Source organism: Pezoporus occidentalis, unplaced genomic scaffold, assembly GCF_034315485.1.
Source record: "Pezoporus occidentalis ecotype Australia unplaced genomic scaffold, CSIRO_AGI_Poc_V1 ctg3, whole genome shotgun sequence".
NCBI lineage: Eukaryota > Metazoa > Chordata > Aves > Psittaciformes > Psittacidae > Pezoporus > Pezoporus occidentalis.
Window position 1 is genome coordinate 13,044,246 of NW_026914940.1, and position 23,490 is coordinate 13,067,735.

At 45.4% G+C, this 23,490-nt stretch overlaps 1 protein-coding gene and 1 long non-coding RNA gene across 5 annotated transcripts in view; one reads left to right on the top strand and one right to left on the bottom strand.

Moving 5' to 3' along the window:
• SAMD12 (sterile alpha motif domain containing 12) overlaps nucleotides 1–11,018 on the top strand; it is a 170,085-nt gene extending 159,067 nt beyond the window's left edge. For all 3 annotated transcript variants that reach the window (XM_062627127.1, XM_062627129.1, XM_062627131.1), the window contains one exon: nucleotides 1,804–11,018. Coding sequence is in view for 2 of the 3 variants with exons in the window: in XM_062627129.1 (XP_062483113.1) it covers nucleotides 1,804–1,826 (23 nt within the window). In the remaining variant the exon portion in view is untranslated. The remainder of the gene's footprint in view (nucleotides 1–1,803) is intronic.
• Nucleotides 11,019–14,424: 3,406 nt separating this feature from the next.
• On the bottom strand, nucleotides 14,425–21,279 carry LOC134167934 (uncharacterized). Of its 2 annotated transcripts, XR_009966335.1 has the most exons (3): nucleotides 20,315–21,279; nucleotides 17,376–17,439; nucleotides 14,425–17,101 (listed from the first exon to the last, which is right to left on the bottom strand). It is a non-coding gene; the product is annotated as an uncharacterized LOC134167934 (long non-coding RNA). The 2 variants fall into 2 exon arrangements; XR_009966334.1 differs by having other exon boundaries at nucleotides 14,425–17,439.
• Between the last annotated feature and the right edge of the window lie 2,211 nt (nucleotides 21,280–23,490).

A 23,490-nucleotide genomic window follows, 5' to 3' on the forward strand; every position in this document is an offset into this window, starting at 1 on the left:
GGCCACTACTGACTTGGGTATCTCGTGTAGTAGATGATAGTAGGCGATGGTGGGATCATTGCACTAGGGAATCTTGAGAATAAAAGCAAGCCAGCTGTAAAAACAGAAATCGAAAGTAGCACTTTTATCAGGTTCATATGCCCACATAAGGAAGGAAATAGCTAAGGAGACTGGTTTTATTGTTTGTTTATTTCATAGGACATATTTACACTGAGGGGTAAAGTGATCATGGCAGGGTGTGTGGGGTTTTTTATCTTACTCAGCGTTCTTCCAGCATCAACTGATTTAACATTGCATCCTTTCCCTGCTTGATCAGACCTTCATGTGCATTGCTGCAAGAGTTTGGGGTTCAGAGAAGCAAATATGGGCAAACTGACAGCTTAGCAGAGCCAGTCAACCTGCACCATCCCAGAAGAGCACGTCAGGTGTGATTTTGAAGGGGTGAGAAGCAGAAATCCACTGCCAACCTGAGTTTCAGCTGATGTGAATGCTGCCTTGGCAGTACCAGCATCCTATTAGCTTCACAGTTTGGAACCTGCCCCAAAAAACATAACAATACAGCTCTTCCCACACGTATAGACACATATACAGGAAGCAGGACATCAGCTGCACAGGGTGCAAAGCCCACCCTGATGAGACCTGTCCCAGCACTGCTGTGGTCAGAGCTCGTCAGTAAAACAGGGGATAGGTCAGGGCTCTGTAATAAACAAAGCTGTGTCCAAGCACATTGAAATAACAGAGTGAATGTGTTTCTGCATGGCTTCTTGGCTCCAAAGGCTAGCATAAGCCTGTGATGGGTTTACATGCATTTTCATTGCTGCATGCTGAACAGATGACTGAATGCTCTTCAGCGTGAGCAGTCCTGCATGGACACCCATCTCCAGGTCAGAAAGGCCAAAGAGGGAGCACAAATCCCCGTCAGAAAATCATTAAAGAACTTAGTCTGGCAGAGACCTCTGGACATGGTTTCACTCAACTGTGCTCAAAGCAGGGACAAGTTAAGTTGTTCAGGGCCTCTTCTGGTTAAGCTGTGGACCTGGTCAGGTAACTTGTTCCATGATGTGACCACCCTCACTAGGAAGATTTGTTTTTCCTTGTATCTAGCTGGAATCTCTCTTGTTCCATCCTGTGCCCATTACCTCTTGTCCTTTCGCTGTGCATCCCTTACAGCTTTGCAAGGGATTTCAGGCACGGAATAGCAGCCACCAAAACTGAGCATGTTTTACTGCTTTTAGTAGGGAAAGTGAAACTCTCTGCAACCCCCTGATTATCTTATAGGGTCTGAAGTGGGTAAGGAAGTGGATGAGCTGCTTGCACATCCCTGCACAGCAGTGACTAACTCTCACCATATTGGACATCAGAAACGGTGAGGGAACATCAGCTCCTACTTTGGTACTTGGTGGAGCCTTTCCAGCATTTGGCCATCAAGCCTTTGGTAGTTAATGCAAGCCCAGCCAAACAGAACAGCCTGCTCTCTGGGACTGAGAGTAGAGGAAGAGTAAGCAGTGCTTTCACATGAGGCAATAAAATTGAAGTAGGATTTGTTAAATCGTACAAATTATTGCTGGTCTGCACTGTATATTTATCTATGGAATTGATTAAGCACTGAGTTTGATGGGTAAAGCTGATTAAAAAAGTACCAGGGCCACAATATATATTCTAGGAATAGTTTGTCTTTTCAGCAGAAGCACATTTACTCAGCTCAAACCTGACTTTTTTTATAGTGGTTGAGATACCTGGTAATTCCTTTGCTGTGTTCTATACTCACTGACTGGTTTTGGTTTTCTCTTTTGTTTTTTACAGCCCCAGCAGAGAGCTCTCCATAAACATTTCCAGCCTCTAAAGCTGCTGTCCTGCCACTTGATATGAAAGTGAACTTTCCTTCATGAAAAATATATAATAAATTGCACTGCCAGAAGGTGACCACGGAGGACTGAAGACAAACTTGAAGTAAAATCAGCCCTCTCATAATGATGCATTCTGGGAAGACCTGGTTTGCTGTGGAGGAAAACTGTGGTGCATAATATCCAGTGCTAATTTGGTGAAAATGGTCACTGACAGACCTTTAGCTGGAAAATCTCTTCCAGTTCTCATCACTGTGCATAACTTCTGAGTTCCCTTTAGGGGACTGTCTATGCCCTTCACTAGAAGTCCTGTTTTAGCATGGCAACTACTGGATTCTTTTATTATGTATGCAGATGGCATGATGTTTTAGGAAAAACTTACAGCAATTCTCCAATCTCAGTGGATATGTTCACAATATTACACCCCGATAGGAATGTAAGCGTCTTGTATATGTTAGTTTTGCAGTCTACTGGTATTCTGTTAAACGATATCAGCATTTCATATGTGCTTTCTGCACAGAACTAGCACAGTCCATATATATATAATGGTCTTTTCTAAACATACGGAGAATCCGTTTCAGTATTTGTGCTGAGACTGCATCCAAACTGAAGCCCACTCCTAGCATCCCTTCACCAGTTCACAGTAGATTGTGTAGATAGATTTGCACGTGGCAGAGATGTGACTTCTTTTATTGAAACTTAGAGAACAGCTAGCTCAAAGGTAGCCAAGAACAGGGTAGGTTGAATGAGCTGTAGGACACTGTGTCTGCTCTCCCTCTCATCCACCAAATATCAAAGGTTCTCATTTCTAGTGTGCCAATGTGTTTTCTTACTCAGCGAGGGAGAGAGCCTTTCTCAGAGACACGTGTGACCCTGGGTTTGGGCTACAATAAATCCAGAACAAACTGGAAGAAATCAGCTTCTTTATGCTGGCCACCATTTATATTTTAGGCAGGGCTGGGGAATTGTAGTCCAAACCAAACTCTCTGAACAAGGTGAAGTGTAAGACTATACTTTTAAGGAGCAAGACACTCCCTGTGGAGAGGGCAGACTTCTTCATTAACTTTTTCCACTTTCTATCCAAACCAGTATTTTGGTAGGAACTGGGAACAAGCAAATGGTTCCAATAAGCCTTTCAATATACTGTAGCAGGCTCAAGACTGTTGCATTCAATCTGAACGTTGTTTTTTGTTCAGTCTCTGAATGGCAGGCCACATCACTGATGGTATCACAGCTGGCTGTGGTACTGTTTCTTCCGTGGGGACTCAGTGGAATTAGTGTCTGTCCCTCACATCAGGACCTTCTTGGCACACTCTTTATAATGAACTGATGCCATCAGCATACTGAGGGGACTTACCCATTAGTTCCTTCTTTCTTTAAAATGAAAGGTAGCTTTTTTGTGTACTTGAAGACCGTCACTCTCTCCAGCCTGATAGTCAGGTACTATAGAGTGGCCATTAGCATATATGCCAAACTGTAGGTGAGATGCCATACTGGTGTGAAGATGCAGTGATGGAGAGAATGTGCAGCTACATCACGACAAAGGGACCTTTTTATAGGAAGCTCCCATGTTATAAACTCTTACAGACTATTGTACAGTTCATTGCTAGAGAATGGAAGGTGGTGCCCGTACAACAACAGATAAGTATCTTTAGAGCTTAATTGTTTTCAGATGGATATGGGCTTAGGTTTCAGCTCTCCATCCATCTCACATTCAGCATGTTGGATACTTCTGTAGTATCCAGTCCAAAGCAGATTATTTTTAGTGATGACCAAGACTTTCAGAAGTCGCTAGTGATTTCTGATGGTTTGGGTCTTTCCATGGGCTCTCAACCGGAGCTCCCAAGAATTACAAAGCAGTGACCATCTCCATTCTCTTTCTGAAAATCCTGGTCCCCAATTTTAAATTAATTGGTGTAAAAATTTTCCTTAAGATGTAAGAATCTTTGCCAGTGGCAACATTTGCACATTTAGAGCTTTTCATAGGGTTGCAGGTTGGAATCTGATACCAAGAGACCCAGCCGTGCGCATGGCACAGGTCCACTGTAAACGTCAGCAAGTTTTACAGCTCTTTCTGCTACAGGCTTTAAAAATGAGCTCTGGCAACTGACATCCATGTCTTGTTGGTACAGCAATTTAAAAAGAAGGAGATGCCATACTTCTACAGTGGGAATTCTCTTATTTTACTACCTAGTGAAAAAATCTGGAACAATTTGAATGATAAGAGAAGAGTTTATCAGAGAGTGTTGTCTTAAAGGTGTACGAGAAGAAGTTGCGTTAGGCAGAGAGCCACTAGAAGAGTTTTTTGTATCAATGTTAGTTTTGAACATCTTCCAGTATATGGGCATGAATTTAGATGTGTGCACTTCTCCCGTTAAAACAGTTTGTTTTAAAAGCTTCCCAGGATTTTAGCTATGGTGACCTAGAAAAGCAGTGTTATAGGCCCTGAGAAATGTGAAAATCAAGTCCAGACCCTTGTGTAGCCAGACTGGTGAAAAGTCTGCTGTAGGTGCCTCTCGGACAAATCTCCCTAAAAGCTGGTGTAGGTCTCCATCCTACAGCCAGCCTGTGCATGTGGATAACTGCAAGCATAGTTCCCCTGAGCCCCGTGACACTTCTCACGTGTGTAGCTGTCTGCTGGAGCCATAAGGAAATAACTGTACTTTTTGGCTTGTATTTGACTATTCATTGTGTTTGGATTTTTTAATCACTGTTATTCTCCCAAAGTAGGCCATGCTTCCTCAGGGATATTTATGAAATTGTTCTACATCTCCTGAACAACTTATCTGGATCCCAGCGTATTCTTCTGAAAACTTTTTAATATAAATAAACATGTGGGAGAGATTTTTGTTCTTATGAATGGGGGCAGGTACTGTGTTCTCGGAAAGGCTATTGAGTGGAGACAATCAAATCTATTGCATTTTTTATGCCGAACACCTTATTAATAGCAGACACATCCGCTTTTGCTTGGGTCACAGGAACAGTTCAGGGGAAAGAATGCTTTATCTCTACTCAATAAATCATTTATGTCGAGAGTGCCAAAGACCAAGGCAACATGAAAGGGAGTGAATCAGTTATTCCAGCAAAGGAAGTGAATTTAAATATGCTCAGAGCCATTAGTTCGGTGCAAAAGAGTGGCAGATTAGTGCTATTTTCATAAAACAGCAATTATCAGCTCTGTAGAGATAGATAAGTTTGCAAAGGCCAGTGCTGCCGTTACACTGATCACGAGTTATTATCCCTGAAATGAAGCAGTACTGCGGGCAGGATGCTGTTCCCCGGGTGCAGACCTGCAGCCTTCCTCCTGTGCTCAGTACCTCTCCTGGCCACCGCGCTCGCCTGATTCCTTTGTGTTGAGAAAGGCTGCATCAGACCCTGCTAAAAATCACTGACAGAGCCTCGGCCATCCCAAGTGCTTAAAACCATGAGAAGTCCTGCACTAGAAACCTGAAGGAATTGCTCATCCCACAAAGCACACTGGAGCTGAGAGCATCCTTTGCGCTGTTTTGTTCCTAGAGCTTTTCCATCTGCCTGGCTTTCAGTGCCTGAACACCACCCTTTATTCCATTAAGGGAAAGGCAGCCTTCCAGGAGGGGAGTTTGAAAAAGCTCCACAAGTTCTTGGGTTTTACCTGCCCAGCTGTGTGGCCATGCTTTACCAGTGCATGCATCCCTCCCTCTCTGTTCCTTAGGGCAAGCGTTGTCACTTGGCAGCAGTTGCAGCATTGCTGAGGAAATTAAACCATTGAAAATGCAAGATTCTGGTTTTGTTTTGCCCTGAATTTTGGCACACCCCAGGCCAGGCCCCAGCAGATTTACGCTGGTGCCATCAAAGTCTCTGGAGATGTTGACTTGTGCCAGCCATGGAGCCAGGCCTGGGGTGGGATTTTGTCACTACTAAAACCAACCTCCCCTTACCCACCACAAAGCCACTCAGTTATTCAACATTGTCTCAGGCAAGCAAAATAAAACCCAGCATCTTTCACATTGGTCCCCTTTTAACAATGAACATCTCTGCCATCAGTCTCCTTGAAGAGCCCGGGTATCTATACCAGGGTCAGCTGCAGAACTGTGCTGTGGTTGACCCTGGTATATATAGACTGTGGTCAATAAGATGTTAATATAGAAAGAAAAAGTCTTCTGGTATAATTAAAATGGATGGGCGATGGGGGAATTGCTACCAGCATTACCTGCAGCCTCCTACAGTAAAATTCAGGAGAGTTATCTGGAATGCAGAAAACCCCACCAACAAAGCATATAGGTGATTAGGCAGGCTCATGAGGATAAATCAGCAAGTAAGAAAAGTAGATGTTTAATGAAGAAAGCCAAAAAATGTATGGGAAGTCAGTGGCAAATAGGTTGGGTCTGGTTAAACCAAAGGCTTTACATATATCCTAATAAATGGCGTGGTAGCAAAGTTAAGCCTGACGCTAGACAGGCACAGCACAGTGATTACTCACAGTACGTGCAAAACCCAACAAATACTCTTGTATTGTGTTTGAAAGCAGTAGAAGGAGGGAGTCAGACTGCACATTAAAATGTAATTCCTCCTACTCCATCAGTAAGTACAAGTAATATTAAACAGCAACTATCCAAACGTACCTTTAAATTTGTAAATTAACTGAAACCAAAAGTGAAGGAAAACTTGCCTGGGTCTCCTCAGGACTAGAATGCATGGAAGATGCTTCAGATGGCACGAAACCCCCCACAATAATTCAAAAGAATGGGTGATTTGAGCCAGAAAACTATAGGCTCATTAGCTTCCTATCGGTCTTAGGCAAAATCATGGCAAGGTTGATATGGCACTATCACTAAAGCAATTAAAAATTGATAAAACCCTCCAAATGATTTCTATAGAAATGTATCATGGCAAATGAAGTTGCTATCACTTTTTGTGATATCAAAGGCTTGTTGATAAAAGAAACTCTGCTGGCACACTGTACTTAGCCTCCTCTAGATAGTTTGATTCTGATAAAGAGAAAATAGCACAACGCAAAATTCAAATCACCCATGTTAAGTGGATTAAAACTGATTAGAGGCTGGATCACAAAAAATAGCTGTAAATATGAAATTATCATCAGTGAGACTCTTTCTAATGAGCTCCTCCCAAGGTGTGCTCTATTTTCAATATTCCTCCCAGGGAAAGAGGAAATCGCTGTTGGCAGCAGCCAGAGATGACAAAACCAGGGGTGTGGTAAATGATGACATGGAGCAGGTCAGTGGCAGACAGTAACCTGGAGGACTGCGGAGCCAGAAATGCAGGAGAGGTGGCAGCAAGTCCAGCTTTGGGGCATGGGGAGTGTGTCTGGAATAGTACATTGGCTGTGAAGGTGTGATAAGTAATCCACTCGGCACCAGCCCTAGAGCTGCTCTTGCCAGCTGGGATGTAGGACCTGGCATTAGTGATGCTGTCCCAGTTTGTTCGGTAGCTGCCTGCCTGTCAAAAAGTGTATTGACAACTGGGAAAGATTATTTTCAATAGCTCCCAGTGTCATTCAAGGGCAGGAAAACAGGTCTTATTATAGTGTCAGACTAATGAAGCTCAAGCTATTAATTTATCAGAGGCAATTTGAAGAGGTGACTTGATCTCCTTCTGCAATCACAATCTTCTACCTGGGCAGGGAAGTGCTGTCTGAAGGCAGGTAGCTCTTCTATTTAGAAGAAAAGGGAATGATGTGCTCCACTGGTTGGAAACTGATTTCAGGCTAGAAATTAAGTGCAATTGCCCAACAGGGAGGATAATTACCTGTGGAGACAACTTACTCAGTTACCTGGCATGTTCTCCATCACAAAAAGTCTTTAAATGCATGCAGAGTATTTTTCTAAGTCAATAAGCTCTACCTCAAACTGAAATCCAGGCTTGGTGCAGCAGTTACTGGATGAAGTTATTAGGTGTGTGTTATGCAAGGATTAGTCTAAGCCATCAGATGTAAACCTCTGAATTAAAAGTATGCTAAAGTTTCCAATAGTGCAGGAAGGCAGGGCAACCTTTAGCCATTTCTTCACACAAAATGGTCTCAATTTAAAAAGCTTGTACAAACAGAGCTGTGCTTGATAGCATTTGGTATGAGCATCGGCAGGTCTACTCACAGTTGTAAGGTTCTGCACTTAATTAGAGGAAGAGAGCTGGACAAGAAAGGACAACAAAAACCCTTGGACATGCAGAGAAAGTCTTGTCTTTCATTAATAATAGCCTGGAACAAAATGCTGTGCTCAAATGATAGGGCCAAGTGCATGTGTAGTCTGAGCAAGGAATAACAAGTGTGGGTTTGCCTGTTAAGGAAGGAGGTAGCATCTTGCTGGCAAGGAACACATTTTCCTGCCTTCACCAACCAGCAGAGAAGCTGCAGTGCTGACTGAGAGCTATGTTGTATGGCTGTGCAGCTGAACACAGTGCTCGAGTTCCTTGCTTCAAAGACAGCAAACTGTTCCTGTTCATGATGAGCCCCATCGGAGCAGGTTAATAAAGCCCTAGAAGTGAAATGACTTCAGTGGGACTACCCAGAGCAATGACAGCTGCCCCCAGCAGTGGGGTTTTGCAAGCCTGGGCCCTACTACTGTTGACTGGTTTCAGTGTTGTACCTTAGAAATAAGCAAAGGAGCGCTCAGCCTCTGATTCAGGTTTCGCAAAACGGGTGTTGATGGATGTGAGGCAAAGTGTGAACCCCCAGAGCCACCTTCTATCGTGCTTCATTGGGCAATGGGGAGCACGAACTAGGATGTATGGTTTGAAGAGTAAACAGTTCACACAAACAAGAGAAACTATAAAGCAATACTTACTGCAAATTGGTATTGAATCGACATCTAGAAGTTGAAACAAGAAGGGAGTTAGCTACAGCCATAGCTAAAAAAAAGATCTTTGGGGATTCTTGCTCTAATCCAGTGTGAAATCCTAAGAAAATTAGTTTGGTCTAGATTTATTGTTTAAAGAACATCGGTACATGCTTGCTGCCTGTCAAATAAATTCTGCAGTCACTGGCTTCGGTGTATGATGGCTTATGAGTGTCCTCACACTGCTGAGACACCTTGCACTCTGGAGGAGAGTGGTCCTCAACCAGCAGGACTGCAGTCAGCCTGGACCCCGAAGCAGCTGATCTTGGAGATGGCTATGTAACATCTATCCTGCCATAAAAGTAGGATTTCCAGTGCTGCTATAACACAGCCAGACTTAGTCTGAGAATGAGATGAAAAGCTTCTTTCTGCTTTTAATTCCAAATATATCTAAATACTTTTTCAGAGAGAAAAAAAAAAAATCCTCTGTACTGTTGTTACATCTCTAATCATGTTACTTCTATTAAGCCTTGAATTCATCTGTTTAATGTCATAAGTCACTAAATTACGTAGTGACACACAGGGGGGTTTCTTAAAGCAGGGAGATCGATACTGCAGCAAAACTGCATGTAAGCAATAAGAAGCTGTGCAGAGGAGAAAAAAAAAACCTCTCTGCCCCATCAGATGCTATGGGGACTTGGTTGATTGGCTTTGTTTATTGAGAACATGGTTTTGCACCAAGGAAGTTTCACCAACTGACCCAGGCCCTGGTCTGAAGACCAGTCCAGATAAAGGAACATTTGGAGTCCTCTTACCGCTTCATCTGCAGTCTTTAGATGCAAGAGGCTCCTTCCCTGCTCTTCTTCTGAGAAAGGTACAAAAGATGTTAAGTGGCAGTAGGGAGAGCAGAGCCAGGAGCTTCCAACCTATGCAAAGCATCTCAGCATGAGACCCAGGTCTCAACTATCTCCTGAGCCCAATGCCACTGACCAAGGGGAGGAATGGGGCTGCGGGGCTGACCTGCAGGTGAGGCCAGTGTCCTGTGCTGAGTGCTCTCTTGAAGCTGTTGCAGGAGACACAGACCTTGCAGAATCAGGCCCTGTGTTTCACAGCTGGGGTGCTGCATCTGCTGGTCTTCCCCTGAAATACCAGCGAACTGCAGGAGGTGATGCTCTGGCACAGGGAATGACCAGTATCACCCCAGAGGTTGTGTGCTCTGAGGGGAAGACTCCTTCACTTTGCACTGAGCTGCTGGATACTTGGTGAGCCTAAGGGGCATATTATGAAATATCCCACAGTTATTACAGAATCTGGAAGTGGCAGGGATGTGCTTTAGGATGCACTGGGTTTTGCTTTCAGTTTTTTTTGTGAGGACTGCAGTTACCTGGACCTGCCTCTTACTTGTTTTTCACAAGTGGGTGTAAGATGGGAGTAATACCTGCCTGGCTCTGCACAGCATAAACCAGCAAAGGGGCTCTTCATGTGGGCTTCTCTATTTTGTGGAGGTGAATTTAAGGTTGACTGAAGCTGACCTTGAGTAGAGCAGGTAACTGACATCTAGAGTTACGGCCACACCTGAGCTGTCTCCAAAGCTTGCCTCAAAACCAGTAGCCCATGGACAGAACCGGATGCCAAGGCTGCGCCTGCACTTCGGCACTGGCAGCTGATGGTGGATGTGAGCCGCAGGGAGCAAGAGGGGCACTGGGATGGTCCCAGTCCTGGGAATCGGGTGCCCTGATGCAGGAGAGCTGGATGCAGAAAGGCTGAGTGCAAGCCCATGGCCATGCTGTACAGTCAGACAGCTTCCTGAAGCCAGCAAGTTCTGTCTGGTCTGGCTGCCTTTGGAGTCAGTTCTAGTTTACATTGACTAGGGAAATACTTAAGCCAATCATCTCCTTTTAATGTTAACTTGGTGGAAAACCTAGGAAGATTCTAGCAGTCTAATGGTGAAAAAGTGACATGCTGTCATTCCCAGTTTGTCTATGGCTGAACTTTTGCAATGCGGAGCCAAATGAGGTGGCATAAGACAAAAGTGTGCCTTTTTGTTTGATGTACACTGCATTTCTCCAGGCATCCCAGGTGTTGATCTGAACAGCAGTGCTTTCTTCCCAAAACAGAAGTTACCATGCAGTCTGAGTTTCAGGATACGAAGTGGCCATCACTGTTAATTCCACCCGACAGTTTTTATAGTTACTCTTGAATTGCTTCTGTTTTCAAAACTCAACAAAACCCAATTTAGAATTCTTTGATGAAATTAAAATCAAGATTTTGGTATCTTTGGGCATGATCTCTGGAAGCTTTGGGTATCTGCTTTATCATTTTGTATATTTGACAATTTTGTACTCTGCATTGTTTGACTTCATTTGTGCATGGCGATGTATTAAAACATGGAATTTTTATTATACAGCACAAGCATTTTGTTTGATTTAAACAAGGTTGGGGTTGGACCCAGAGTACCTGAGGTGTGTACAGCAGTGGGCTGCTGTATGGGGTACACCTGCAGGCATAGATGTAACACAAGGTGTTCATGGAGAAAAGAGCTCTGTTCTGCTGGCAGCATTTGGGTGTAATTCCAGACTGACCCCAGTGACTTTCTTGACTTACCCTGGATTTAGTGCACACTGCAAGGAAGAATTCCGCTTCATTGCCAAGTGAAGTGCAAAGTCGTGAACCTGGGTTGGAACAATCCCAGGCACAGCTACAGGTTGGGCAGAGAAGAGATTCAGAGCAGCCCTGCAGAGAAGGACTTGGGGGTGTTGGTTGATGAGAAACTTAACATGAGCTGGCTTCAGTGTGCGCTTGCAGCCCAGAAAGCCAACTGTATCCTGGGCTGCATCAAAAGGAGCATGACCAGCAGGTCAAAGGAGGTGATCCTGCCCCTTTGCTCTCGTGAGACCTCACTTGGAGTACTGTGTGCAGTTCTGGTGTCCTCAACATAAAAAGGACATGGAACTGTTGGAACAAGTCCAGAGGAGGGCCATGGCAGGAGATTGGAACTGGATGATCTTAAAGTCCTTTCCAGCCCAAACCATTCCGTGATTCTATGATTTCTTAAGGCTTGGGGGATGCCCTTGTAGGCAGTGAAGCACCCTCAAATCAGACCAAACCACAAAAGGAGCAAGTATTCGACTGTCCGTGGTGCATGGCATTTCACTGCCATCCCATCCCCATTTATTCTCAGCATTTATGGCATGACAAAAAGTCAGTGGGTAAGGTAGTTCTCAGAAAAACGAATGTTGAAATTCCATCATTATATTGTGTTCTCCCATATAGGTGATTTTTCCTTTTCAGACATAATTCTGAATGTTCTCATGTTTGTAAGGCAGAGACTGATGAGATGTTTTGGTCAAACACAAAATACTGGGCATAATACAAAATAACAGAATAAAATTATATAGTGTGCAGTATAACTGACAAAGTCAAGAGAAATTGTCATCTGAACAAAAAATATCATGGTTTTTACTGTAACATCTCAGGCTGGGGCTGCAATTTACTAAATTCTGTTTATATCTTTTAAAAGCTTTCTACTCCATAAACTTTTGTCACTGGGAAGAATATGTTAGCACAGGGAAAGCTCTGGGTTTGTACAGATCTGTGCACATTACATCTTGGACTGAAGGAAATTAGAACAACCATATAAGTAAATAGAATGGTTTCTATGTCACATACCCTTTTCATTGTTGGGTCTCCATACAGTGGCACCATATTATTACTGCTCTGGGTGCTACACATTAAGATAATTCCCATTGTAAACAATACACCACCTAAATCAGATCTGCTTTATAATGAAACTGCAGCTACCATGATAATGAAATACTCCTCCATAGAGACAGAATTTAGCTACTGATGCTGTGGAACAAGGAGTTTCCTTGTGTGCTCAGATGGGTTTTGAGTCACAAATCTCACCAATGGGCCTGCAGTTTCTTATAGAATCACAGAAACATAGAATGGTTTGGGTTGGAAAGAACCTTAAGATCATCTAGTTCCAACCCCCCTGCCATGGGCAGGGACACCTCACACTAAACCATGTCACCCAAGACTCTGTCCAGCCTGGCCTTGAACACTGCCAGGGATGGAGAATTCACAGCTTCCTTGGGCAACCCATTCCAGTGCCTCACCACCCTAACAATAAAGAACTTCCTCCTGTTCTATCACTATAGTCCCTAATGAAGAGTCCCTCCCCAGCATCCCTATAGGCCCCCTTCAGATACTGGAAGGCTGCTATGAGGTCTCCACGCAGCCTTCTCTTCTCCAGGCTGAACAGCCCCAACTTTCTCAGCTTGTCTTCATACAGGAGGTGCTCCAGTCCCCTGACCATCCTCGTGGCCCTTCTCTGGACTTGTTCCAACAGTTCCATGTCCTTTTTATGTTGAGGACACCAGAACTGCACACACTACTCCAGGTGAGGTCTCACAAGAGCAGAGTAGAGGGGCAGGATCACCTCCTTCAACCTGCTGGTCACGCTCCTTTCGATGCAGCCTAGGATACGGTTGGCTTTCTGGGCTGCAAGCGCACACTGAAGCTGGCTCATGTTAAGTTTCTCATCAACCAACACCCCCAAGTCCTTCTCTGCGGGGCTGCTCTTGAATCTCTTCTCTGCCCAACCTGTAGCTGTGCCTGGGATTGCTCCAACCCAGGTGTAGGACCTTGCACTTGGCATGGTTAAACTTCATGAGGTTGGCATCAGCCCACCTCACAAGTGTGTCGAGGTCCCTCTGGATGGCATTCCTTCCCTCCAGCGTATCAACTGAACCACACAGCTTGGTGTCATCAGCAAACTTGCTGAGGGAGCACTCAATCCCACTGTCCATGTCAGTGACAAAGATGTTAAACAAGACTGGTCCCAACACCGATCCCTGAGGGACACCACTCGTTACTGGTCTCCAGCCGGACATTGAGCCATTGACCACAACTCTCTGTGTGCAGCCATCCAGCCAGTTCTTTATCCACCGAGTGGTCCATCCATCAAATTGATGTCTCTCCAATTTAGAGACAAGGATGTCGTGTGGGACAGTGTCGAACGCTTTACACAAGTCCAGGTAGATGACATCAACTGCTCTACCCCTGTCCATCAGTCCTGTAGCCCCATCATAGAAGGCCACCAAATTGGTCAGGCAGGATTTCCCCTTAGTGAAGCCCTGCTGGCTGTCACCAAGCACCTTGTTGTTTTTCATGTGCCTTAGCATGCCTTCCAGGAGAATCTGCTCCAAGATTTTGCCAGGCACAGAGGTGAGACTGACTGGTCTTCACTCACAGTTTGTTACTCAGAAGTCATCAGTGGAGCAACCACTTGTGCCATCTGGGATTTGTTTGTTTTTCTCCCAGTGGCAATTAGTCCTTGATGCAACTTGCATGATCTTACATTATATTCAGGTACACCCTGTGGATCCCTCAGAGTTTACCTTTCCATGAGCATCTACTGGGGGTCACAGACCCAGATCAGGCAGCTTGGCCCCTTGGGCTCCAATACCATAGGTTCCTGAACTGAGAGACCTTACCAGCTGAGCAGATCTGTGCTCACCTGAGCAGAGCCTTGTGATATGAGCAGATGTCCTTAGTCCATAATGAAGTCCAATAAATGAAGCACAACCCTAGAAACAGATGTGATGTTCCAAATCCCATGACTGAGCTGCTGTATATGACAGAACTTGTTGTCTCTTGATGTCCCACCTCATCTGTAAAGGATACAGGAAAAGAGGAACTGCATTTACCCATCACTGTTAAACCTTGTAACTCAATGGCAAAACTGTAAGTCTTCTAAGAAGGTCACAGTGCAAATGGGGTTGATTTGAACAGACCAGGCACCTTGGTACAAAAGAAACACTTTATTTGGAGGACAAGAAGTCACCGTCCACAGTTTGTGCTTACCTGACATTCTGCTCTCACTGCACCCAGTCAGAGTCTCAGTGCACAGTGTGACACGTTCACAGGTGAGGTGTATCAGCCCATACTCGGTTTGCCTGAGGTTTATTCCTCTTCTGTGCAGTCCTTTGTCTCATTTGTGTCACTGCCTTGTCATTGCCTTCTCCTCGCTTTTCTGCACCTGATGTGATTTCTTGCCTTCTACTGTTGTTAGCATCACATGGGAAATACACTGAGTTACTGCATGTGAGAAACACACTTCCAAGTGAAACAGTTCTGCTTCAACTAAATGGCACCAAGGCACTGGTTTAGGAGGAGCTGGAGCAGAGGACAAATTGCTACACGTTTGTTCTAGGGCAACATGAGTCTTAATCTCTTCTTATTGTCTGTGTTGGAGTGAGGGGCTCAAATGGCAGAAAGGACCCACATGGGACACTAGGAAGTGCTTTCTGGGAACAGGGATGCTGCTGAAGTAGTGACTGCTTAAAGAGATGGAGAACAGCTTTGAAAAGCTTCCATCAGCAATCCTGACCCTTTGGCAGGGAAGGAGGATGGAACGAGCTGTCTACCAAAATCTCCTTTAGGCCAATTTTTCTGCAGGTAAGATGAATGGGGAGCAGAGTTAACTCTGTTAATTATCATTACTTTACATTTCAGCTGGAACTGAATTTAGCTCTTCTTTTTCTGCCTCTTCAATGTAAGAACCTACAACCATGTAGCTATGAGTAATTCCAGACTCATTTAGGTCAATACATCAGGTTGTCAGAGCTCAGAAACTGGGACACAACCACTACCACGGCTGGGCCAGATGCAGAGGCAGAGCCCAGGGTGACAGCAGGGACCAGATCCACCTTCTCCCCCCAAATCACCATACTCATCAAGAGTCCGATTTTTGAGATATAGTGCGACAAATAGCAGCAATTAGCGAGACCAAGAACACCAAAAGGGTGGCACCCTTTAGGGTCAGGGTGAGGATCCCTCTTCACCTGCAACATCCAGGCTTTCACCGGGTCTTTACCAGGCACCATCAGGGTATATGGGCTTGTGGAGAAAAGCCTTGGAATGAGTTGGTTAGAATTAAAAAAGGAAAAGTAAACATGTTGAGCTCACTTACAAGATGAAGAGAGGCAACACTTCATAGACAGCTGGCCAAAGCCAGGGGAGCTGCAGCCATCCATTGCAAGGGGCAGGCTAACAGGGTGCATCATTGGTGGTCATTGCCAGCCTCCTCCAGAAGCTGTAGGGTGATCAGGAAAAGTGCTTCTCCTTCCCTGGGGGTTGTACTGCAAAGAAACTATGCTCTTCAGGGCACATCTTGAGTCTCAGCTTGAGCTGGCACTTTCCAGATTGAGACGGGAGAGCATGGTTGGTGCTGAGTGCTGAATGTTCAGCCCAAGGGGCGCTTCGGCTCTGCTTAGTGCTGCGAAATGGGACGGAGATGCAGCCCACATGGGAGGCAGATTTTTATGGGAAATATTGGGAATGGTTGCGCTGAGCTGATTAACCCATTTTAACATTTTCATTTAGCTGCTCAAGTTGCCCCACATGAGAAGTGCAGCTGCGAGCGAAAACACTCCCACATGCGGGAAAGCCAGATAAGCCCCCGCCTGCCGCCATTACAGCAAGGAATCGGAGTCCTCTGGGGAAATGAAGGGCTATTTCTGCCTTTGTTTAAGCTTTAATTCGGAGCATGAAGGATGCCGTTATGATAGCTCATTTTGTACGTGTCCCTGTGTCCCACACTGGGCCTAGCTTTGGCAATTCTTGGTCAGAATTTGAGGAATTACGGGAGCCTGGCTTCCCACTGCGTAATTCCACCTGGAGACAACAGTTGCTCCTTTTACCCCAGGGAAGAAGCTCTTCTTCCCCCCCTCCACTTCCTCGGTTTGTACAATATTAAGCAGGGGATACTGGGCTTTCTTCATGCTTCCCCTCTTTGTCTGTGTTATTAGTCCCACAACAGGCTGCCTCGTAATCCCAAAATACAGCTCTTTTGGACACTGTTCCACTAATCCCATGAGGGACTTGGCAACCAACAGGAAAACAGAGATTGTCTGGAATATTATCCGAACGTGCTGGACCAAGGACCACCCTCAGCCTTCAGCATTTCTCTTGGGTCACCAGTCACAGCCCTTTAAACTTAAATTAAAACCACTCCAAAAGCAGGGTGGTTTCGAGCGCTAGCAGCGGGGCATTTATATGGGATTTTCAGACCAATGCTTCTCCACAGGCCACTTTAGGACCCCTGAGTGCAGGATATTGTCTCAAAATATTCCCTAAAAGCCACCAAGAGGCACTGGTATCCAAGCACAGGAATAACAGCTCTGCTATCTCTGAAAGGGTTAGCTGTAAACCAGTCTTACCCTCTCCAGTTGTTTCGGAGCTCACAGCTGGTAATTCCGCTCCAATCTCCTATGCTTCCCATCACAGGCCGGAAGAAGCAGAAATGGGATTTGGTGTGGCTGCACGTTCACTTGCTCCCAGGGAAGGCACGGAGCTGCCTGGGATACAACTTAGTGAAGCAGAAAATGTGGGCATGCATCTCCATGGAAATAGGTACTTGGGAAGCATCTGAGCGGTTCTGGGGGTTGCGTTCTGCCATGCGCTGCGTTTTGAATGGTAGCACTGTGAAAAATCAATGTGGCACGTTTTAAATGGATTACGAGGCAGATAAATGGCAGGTCTCTGAAGAGGAGCTGCAAAGGAAGAGTGATCCCATGGGAGTTTTTATAGAAGGAATATTTAGGAAGCTGTTCTTGGCTGTTTACTTCAGAGGTCAGGATGGATAAACAATTGAATATGAGGTCCCCATGTGATGCTCTTGCTAAAGGGGCTGCTATGACTGTAGGATGTATAAACGGGACTATTGAGTGGCAAGGGAAACATATTCGCTCTCTACCTGACATTAATGAGATGAAAATAGTCCAGTTCAGCTGTCAACACGTGAAAACTGTGTTGGAAAACTGAAAAAGACTGGGAGAAGAGCTATAAGACTGATTGAAATCATATTTTACAATGACCCAAAGGAGCACAATCCAGTTATATTATCAAAGAGGAATATAAGAGATTAATTGATCAAGGTCTGTAGTATCTGTACCTGCAGGAAGAATGCAGTATCAGAGGATTACTGAATCTAGCAAAGGCATACAAACCAGGAAGACTGGAGCTGGAAAAAAGAACCAGTTGAAAAGGAGGCACATTTTTCTCCTTAATGGCCTTGTAATTAACCACTGGAGGAGCTGACATGGGATACAGGAGGTTCTCCATCACCCAAAAAGGTATTTAAATTGAGTGGGGATGTCTTTCTCTACAATGTAACTCATGTATCTGAGTCGGAATTGCTGGGCAAAGCTTCATGGTCTGCATTATGCAGGAGGGCAGAGGAAACCACCATGGAGGTGCCTTCTGGCTGTGAAATCTATGGAACTATCAAAGCAATGACATCTGCATATCACATCCCAGCAGTGTCTAGCCTGTTTATGCAACGCATGTGATGGAAAGACTCTTTTAGGGATATTTAGAGGGCTTTAAATGTTTTATTAGAGGTTTACTATATAGACTCTGCCTGTAAAACCTGGTAGATGAAATAAACCTTAAAAATAAAAAGTAAAAATCTACTGAAATAGATTTTCTATACCCCAAAATCCCAGTATTAAAGACCAATATCTCAGGATACTCTGGGCTTTCAATGTGATGCTCCAAGGACTCAGCCCTTCATCATGGTTTAAAGCTCCTATTTCACAGATTTATAGGTGCTAAACTCAGAAGGGTCCACTGTGATTATCTAATCTGACCTTGCACATAAAGGAGGCCACAGAGCATCCCTCAATTACTTCCAGGCTACTCTGAAGCCCTTCATACCATCCTCTTCCCTCATACCACAGGCGGGGTAGAACCCTTTCTCCTCCATCCACACAGATAAACTTCACATCGTTTCACGTCTCACTGCAACATCCTTCCTTCCACCCCTGACAAATGAAATCTTTCCTGGCACATGTCCATTCAAATTGCTGCTGCAAAGATCATTTGCCATTCCTATGTCTCTTTGCCTGCTTCTCTGGCTCTCCCTTCTGCCTTTCCATCAATACATGTCCTGCCCCCTCGCAGCCTGGTCCCTACCTCTGCCTCTTCATCACACTTGGTACCAGCTCACTCCTGCCTCTCATGGCCCACTTTGCTCACTTGTTTCTTTTAATCCCCTTCTTTTTCTCTGAGCAAACCCCATGTGGTGCAGCACCAGTCCATGGGGAGGGCCCTAAGAAACATCTGTGCTGCTAAATGAAAAGATGGGAGCACCTGCACCCATCAGGCTAGGTTCAGTCACACACGTCACACAGCCTCCTTTGGGCACATCTGCTGGGGTCCTCCATGGGCTGCAGGTGGGTGTCTGCTCCCCACGGACCTCCATGGGCTGCAGGGGCACAGCCTGGCTCACCGTGGTCTGCACCATGGGCTGCAAGGGAATCTCTGCTCCTTGCCACACAAACCCAATACACTGACAGACGTGGATTCTGGCATCCCTGTGAATCATTAAATGCCTATCGTTCCAAGACATACAGCAGCATGGTACGGTTTTCATCTAGACAAAGCCTCTATTTTAAGACTCTTCTTCTCTCTCAAAGAACCCAACTTGATAAGCTTGAGTGCAGGAGACTGGTACCACAGGGTTCTCTTTGTAAATCAGGGTAAACTGAGGCAAAGAACAGGAGGTCCCACAATGGGGAAGTGAGCAGCACAGAAGGAAAAGTCAGACCATGGAAAAGCCCATGCCAGACTTTGCTTTCTAGAGAAGAGCTCCTTGCTTTCTGAGTGTGAGCAGTGATCTGTCTGGGGTAACAGGGAAGTGAGGAGAGAGGATGCAGAGAAGCAGGGAAGTGAGGAGAGAGGATGCAGAGAAGCAGGGAAGTGAGGAGAGAGGATGCAGAGAAGCAGGAAGTGAGGAGAGAGGATGCAGACACAATCTATGGCTTCTGCTCTATGAAAAATGACAAATACCCTCTTTTGCAAAGCTTAGTTCTCAGAAGCTTTTAATCTAACGCTGCTGTACACAGCTGCACAGCAGGTCCCCATCTGGATTCACACAGTTACCGTCCTTTGTGTCACAAGCAGAGCTCATTCCTTCTGGAGCCAATCTACATAAAACTGCCAAAAGCTGACACCGGTCTCCCCTCAGCATTGCCTATTGACAAGCAGGCACCTCTGGCCAAACTGAGAGGAAACATCTGTCAGTAGGTGTTAATGAGACCAGAGCATGCGGCAGGCAAGACCCAACCAGCTCAGCGAGATCAGACACAATTCGTGTTCTCATCGGGTGATCACAGCCACCTACGGCTGCGCTCAGCCATCAGGGATCACACGCACGCATCCTTCCTCATGTGTTTTATGAATTTTGGAGTTAGCAGGATTCAGATCTGCCCTTCCGAGCTTGTCTGTCAAAGCACAGTTTTGGCCAGTGCCTTGCAGGGATTTGCGCAGCAAAACAAATGGGTACTAAAGAACGTGGTGAGTGTCCTACTGTCTGAGCCAGCGCTGTTGAAGCACGGGGTGGGAAGAGTTTTTTTCAGCAGAGAGATAAAATAAAATGCCCCATTGGTTGCAACTAGTCCTGGTGCCATGTTGTTTTTGCAGGCAGTCATGGGCAGCTTCAATCTTCATACCCACCGACCGTCCTGAATGACATGCTGCCTCTGAAAGAGGTGTGTGGCATGATTTCAGATTGTCAGGGGACAGGATCGTCCCTTTGAACAGTGGTGAATCAGAAAGAAGGGAAGGAAAAGGGGAGAGAGGAGAGGCAGCAATTCACCGAGAAAAAAGTCATTTAATTAACTGATTATTTACTTCTATCTCACTTGTACAAATCAGAGCTAAGTATATCCATCCAAGCCAATGTATATGATTCACAGTTTGTCAAATAGACAGTCTGCAAGTGAGAAGTTGCAGAAATAAAAGTCATGAATCATCAGTTGTTCTTTTATGCTCGTGGACAGCATCTTTTATTACATGTAAATTCAATTTATAACCATTGCAAACTGAAAAAAATAGCTAAAGTCAAGTTTGCAGGGATAGAAAAATGACAAGGCTTTGAGAGCAAGAAATTGTGAGCCTAAGGATGGATTCTGGCCTGTTGTTTTAGTTGGATCCACCTGATCAGCTGCAAACATCTGCAATATCTGTTTATGGGCTCTACCTGGGGATTCTCCATCCCAGCCTCAAATAGACAGCTCAGTAAGAAAGCACACCTTAAAAACTGCCATTTCCCTCTGGTGACCATCAGAGGAAGCTCAGGTAAAGACTGTGGTTTACTAAAGTTAGGTGAGATGAAACCTATTTGCTAATGCTCCTTGAAGCCAAATTCATAGACAAGTCCCTAATATAGCTTTGAGAATTTCAGATGAGACACCTGGTTTGATGCATGAGCCTTTCTTTGCAGAGTGCTAACCTCCTGCAGTGCTGTCTGCAATGGTAAAAGCTGCAAACATCTCTCCACACAAAGTCAAGTTGCACAATCTGAGCTGAACAGCCCAAAAGAAATTGATCTTTTTTAATGTGAGGTCTTTCCTGCACCCATTTCACACCATAGGCACTCTCTACCCTGTTAGTTTCACTATAGACATAAACCAGCCCCATCCTCCTCTTGAGACTCATCCCATGCTTTTGCCATGGCTTGTTGGGAGCACCCACGTGGTTTAGTCTGCAGAGGTTATAAGCACATTTCTTGGCGCTTCTTTGACATGTCAAGAACTGTCAAGGGTTCGCACAGTGGGAAGAAAAGCCCCATCCCCAAAACATCTCAGGTGGGGTGTCCCCACCAGGCAGCTGCTGTCCTGCGTCACTTCTAAAGGTGCAACAAACAGGACTGTGTACCTTTTGCCTCTGGAGCACATCTACAGGGTCAACAAAGAAGTGGATATAAAGTTAGCTGTTTAACTGACTGGACTGTTCAGAAATACAACAAACAAATGTAAATACCACTAGGCATCTGGAAACCAGTGTTTTCTGTCTGAGACTTAAAAACGAACGCAGAGCAACACCCAAGCACTGAAAGTTAGCAGACGAGTGACAAAAATAAACCAGTTGCTAGGAGATGGCATTTAATCTAGAATTTTAGGCAATAAATAAAAATGAAGTTATAAGAATAAATGTTGTTTAGGGCAGAAACCAACCTGCAGCAAGTGGCTGTTTATGAGAGGGAGCAAAGCCGCTGTGGTTGCACAAGAGCAGGATGCTGCCCAACATCATGCCAGAGGTGAATGGGAAGGTTATCAACTTGACCATGGGAACAAAACCCCCTCCAGTGAAAGACATTGTGGACAAAACTCTTTTGCAGTTGCAGTTGCTGGGAGATGTGCCACTAAGGTAAATAAGGGCTGTACATCAACCTGCAAACCTCACCTTTGCCTGGGTTGGAAGCTCAACCAGAACCTATAATGTTGTGAAACTCAGCTTGCTGCCTCTGGTTGTAAAAATTACAGGAAAACTCAGCAAAGGAAATCCCAAACCCCCCAGAATCTGCTGGTTTCTTTCCCCACTGAAAGCCCTACTTTCTTTCTTAATAGAATTAAAAATGATGAATCCTGGGTTTAAGGGCAGAATGTCTTGTGAAACCCAATGGGTTTCAATAGCAAGGGCAGTAGGGATTGAGCTTGGCTGCTCCTTACAGCAGCCCAGCTCTTGGTGGGATTTCCCTGAGAAGAATTTTAGTCCTGCTGAAATCAAGGACAAAATTCCAAAACATCTCAGAAGGGCATTGTCTTCCACACATACCCAAGCAAAGGTTTGCCTGTAACCTGGTCCAGCACATAGTAATCACCTGCATCTTTTGAGGATGCAACTCTCTTCTGGTTCATATAGAAAGTAACTATAAGGTAGGTCTTAGATGCAGTGTTTGCTGCAGCACTGCCTCTGAGTGATTTCCATCTCAGACACCCCCTTGACCAAGGCTGGAAAGCATTTTATCGCTATTTGGTCACAGTGATTATGTCCATTAGTGGCACCAAACCATAGAGGTGCCAAGGACAAGATGGAAATTCCTAACTTGGATATTACCTGAAATCCTGAACACTAAAGCACTGCTTGCTTAGACTTGCTTAGGACAGTGCTTGTCAGACTGATTAATAATTTTCTCTGGGCTGCAGCCAAAGATCAGAGTCCATGCTGACACCTGCAATCTGCCAGAAGGCTTTGATATTGCCAGCAGAGTTATGGTCAAGCCTAAATAAGCACTGGTTGAAGGGATACACACTCCTCACTCTGAAGATCCAGAGGACCATCTTCTCTGCTTGTCTTCCAAAGCATAACTGCTGGTTGCAAGCATTGCTGGGTGCTGCAATGGCCTCTGCAGACCTATAGGTGCTGGCAGGAAGGCAGTAACAGATGTGCTGTTACATCAATGCTCCTGGCGGCACCAGCACCAGCTCTTCACGCAATCCAGACACCACAGATGGTACCACTATGTCTGGATGTGCACATTTGTCAGAGGAAGGACTGGACAAGGACTGTTTGGCTGTTGTTCAGTCTCTCTGACTGATCCCACCACTGGATGGGGGAGTATCAGCCAGGGAGGGTTGGCTGGGATTTTGTCATTACGAGTGGTTAAGAGCCCAGCCACCACAGGCACTGCTTGCATCTCTCTTACTTTATCATTTCTAGGTGACCCTGCTTGAGCAGGAGGGTTGGACCAGATGTCCCCCAGAGCAGCCTTCCAACCTCACCCATTCTGTGATACGCTGATTTTTATGCCAGCAGTGATTCCTGAATTTATGGAGCTGAATGTAAAGCCTGGAGAGACCTCACCTTCAGGAACCTGCTCCTTCCCCCGCTGTGAGAAGCCCACCCCTGCTGCACAGCTTTGCAGTTCCACGGGCATCCTCAGGAGGGACCTGGAGGCTGCTCTGAGGGAGGATGGTAATGGTGATGCACACCTAGTGCAGGAAGGCTTGGGCCCTTGCAGCAGCGTGGTGATGCCCTTGGGTCACAACAGCCCCATGCAATGCTCCAGGCTTGGGGAAGAGTGG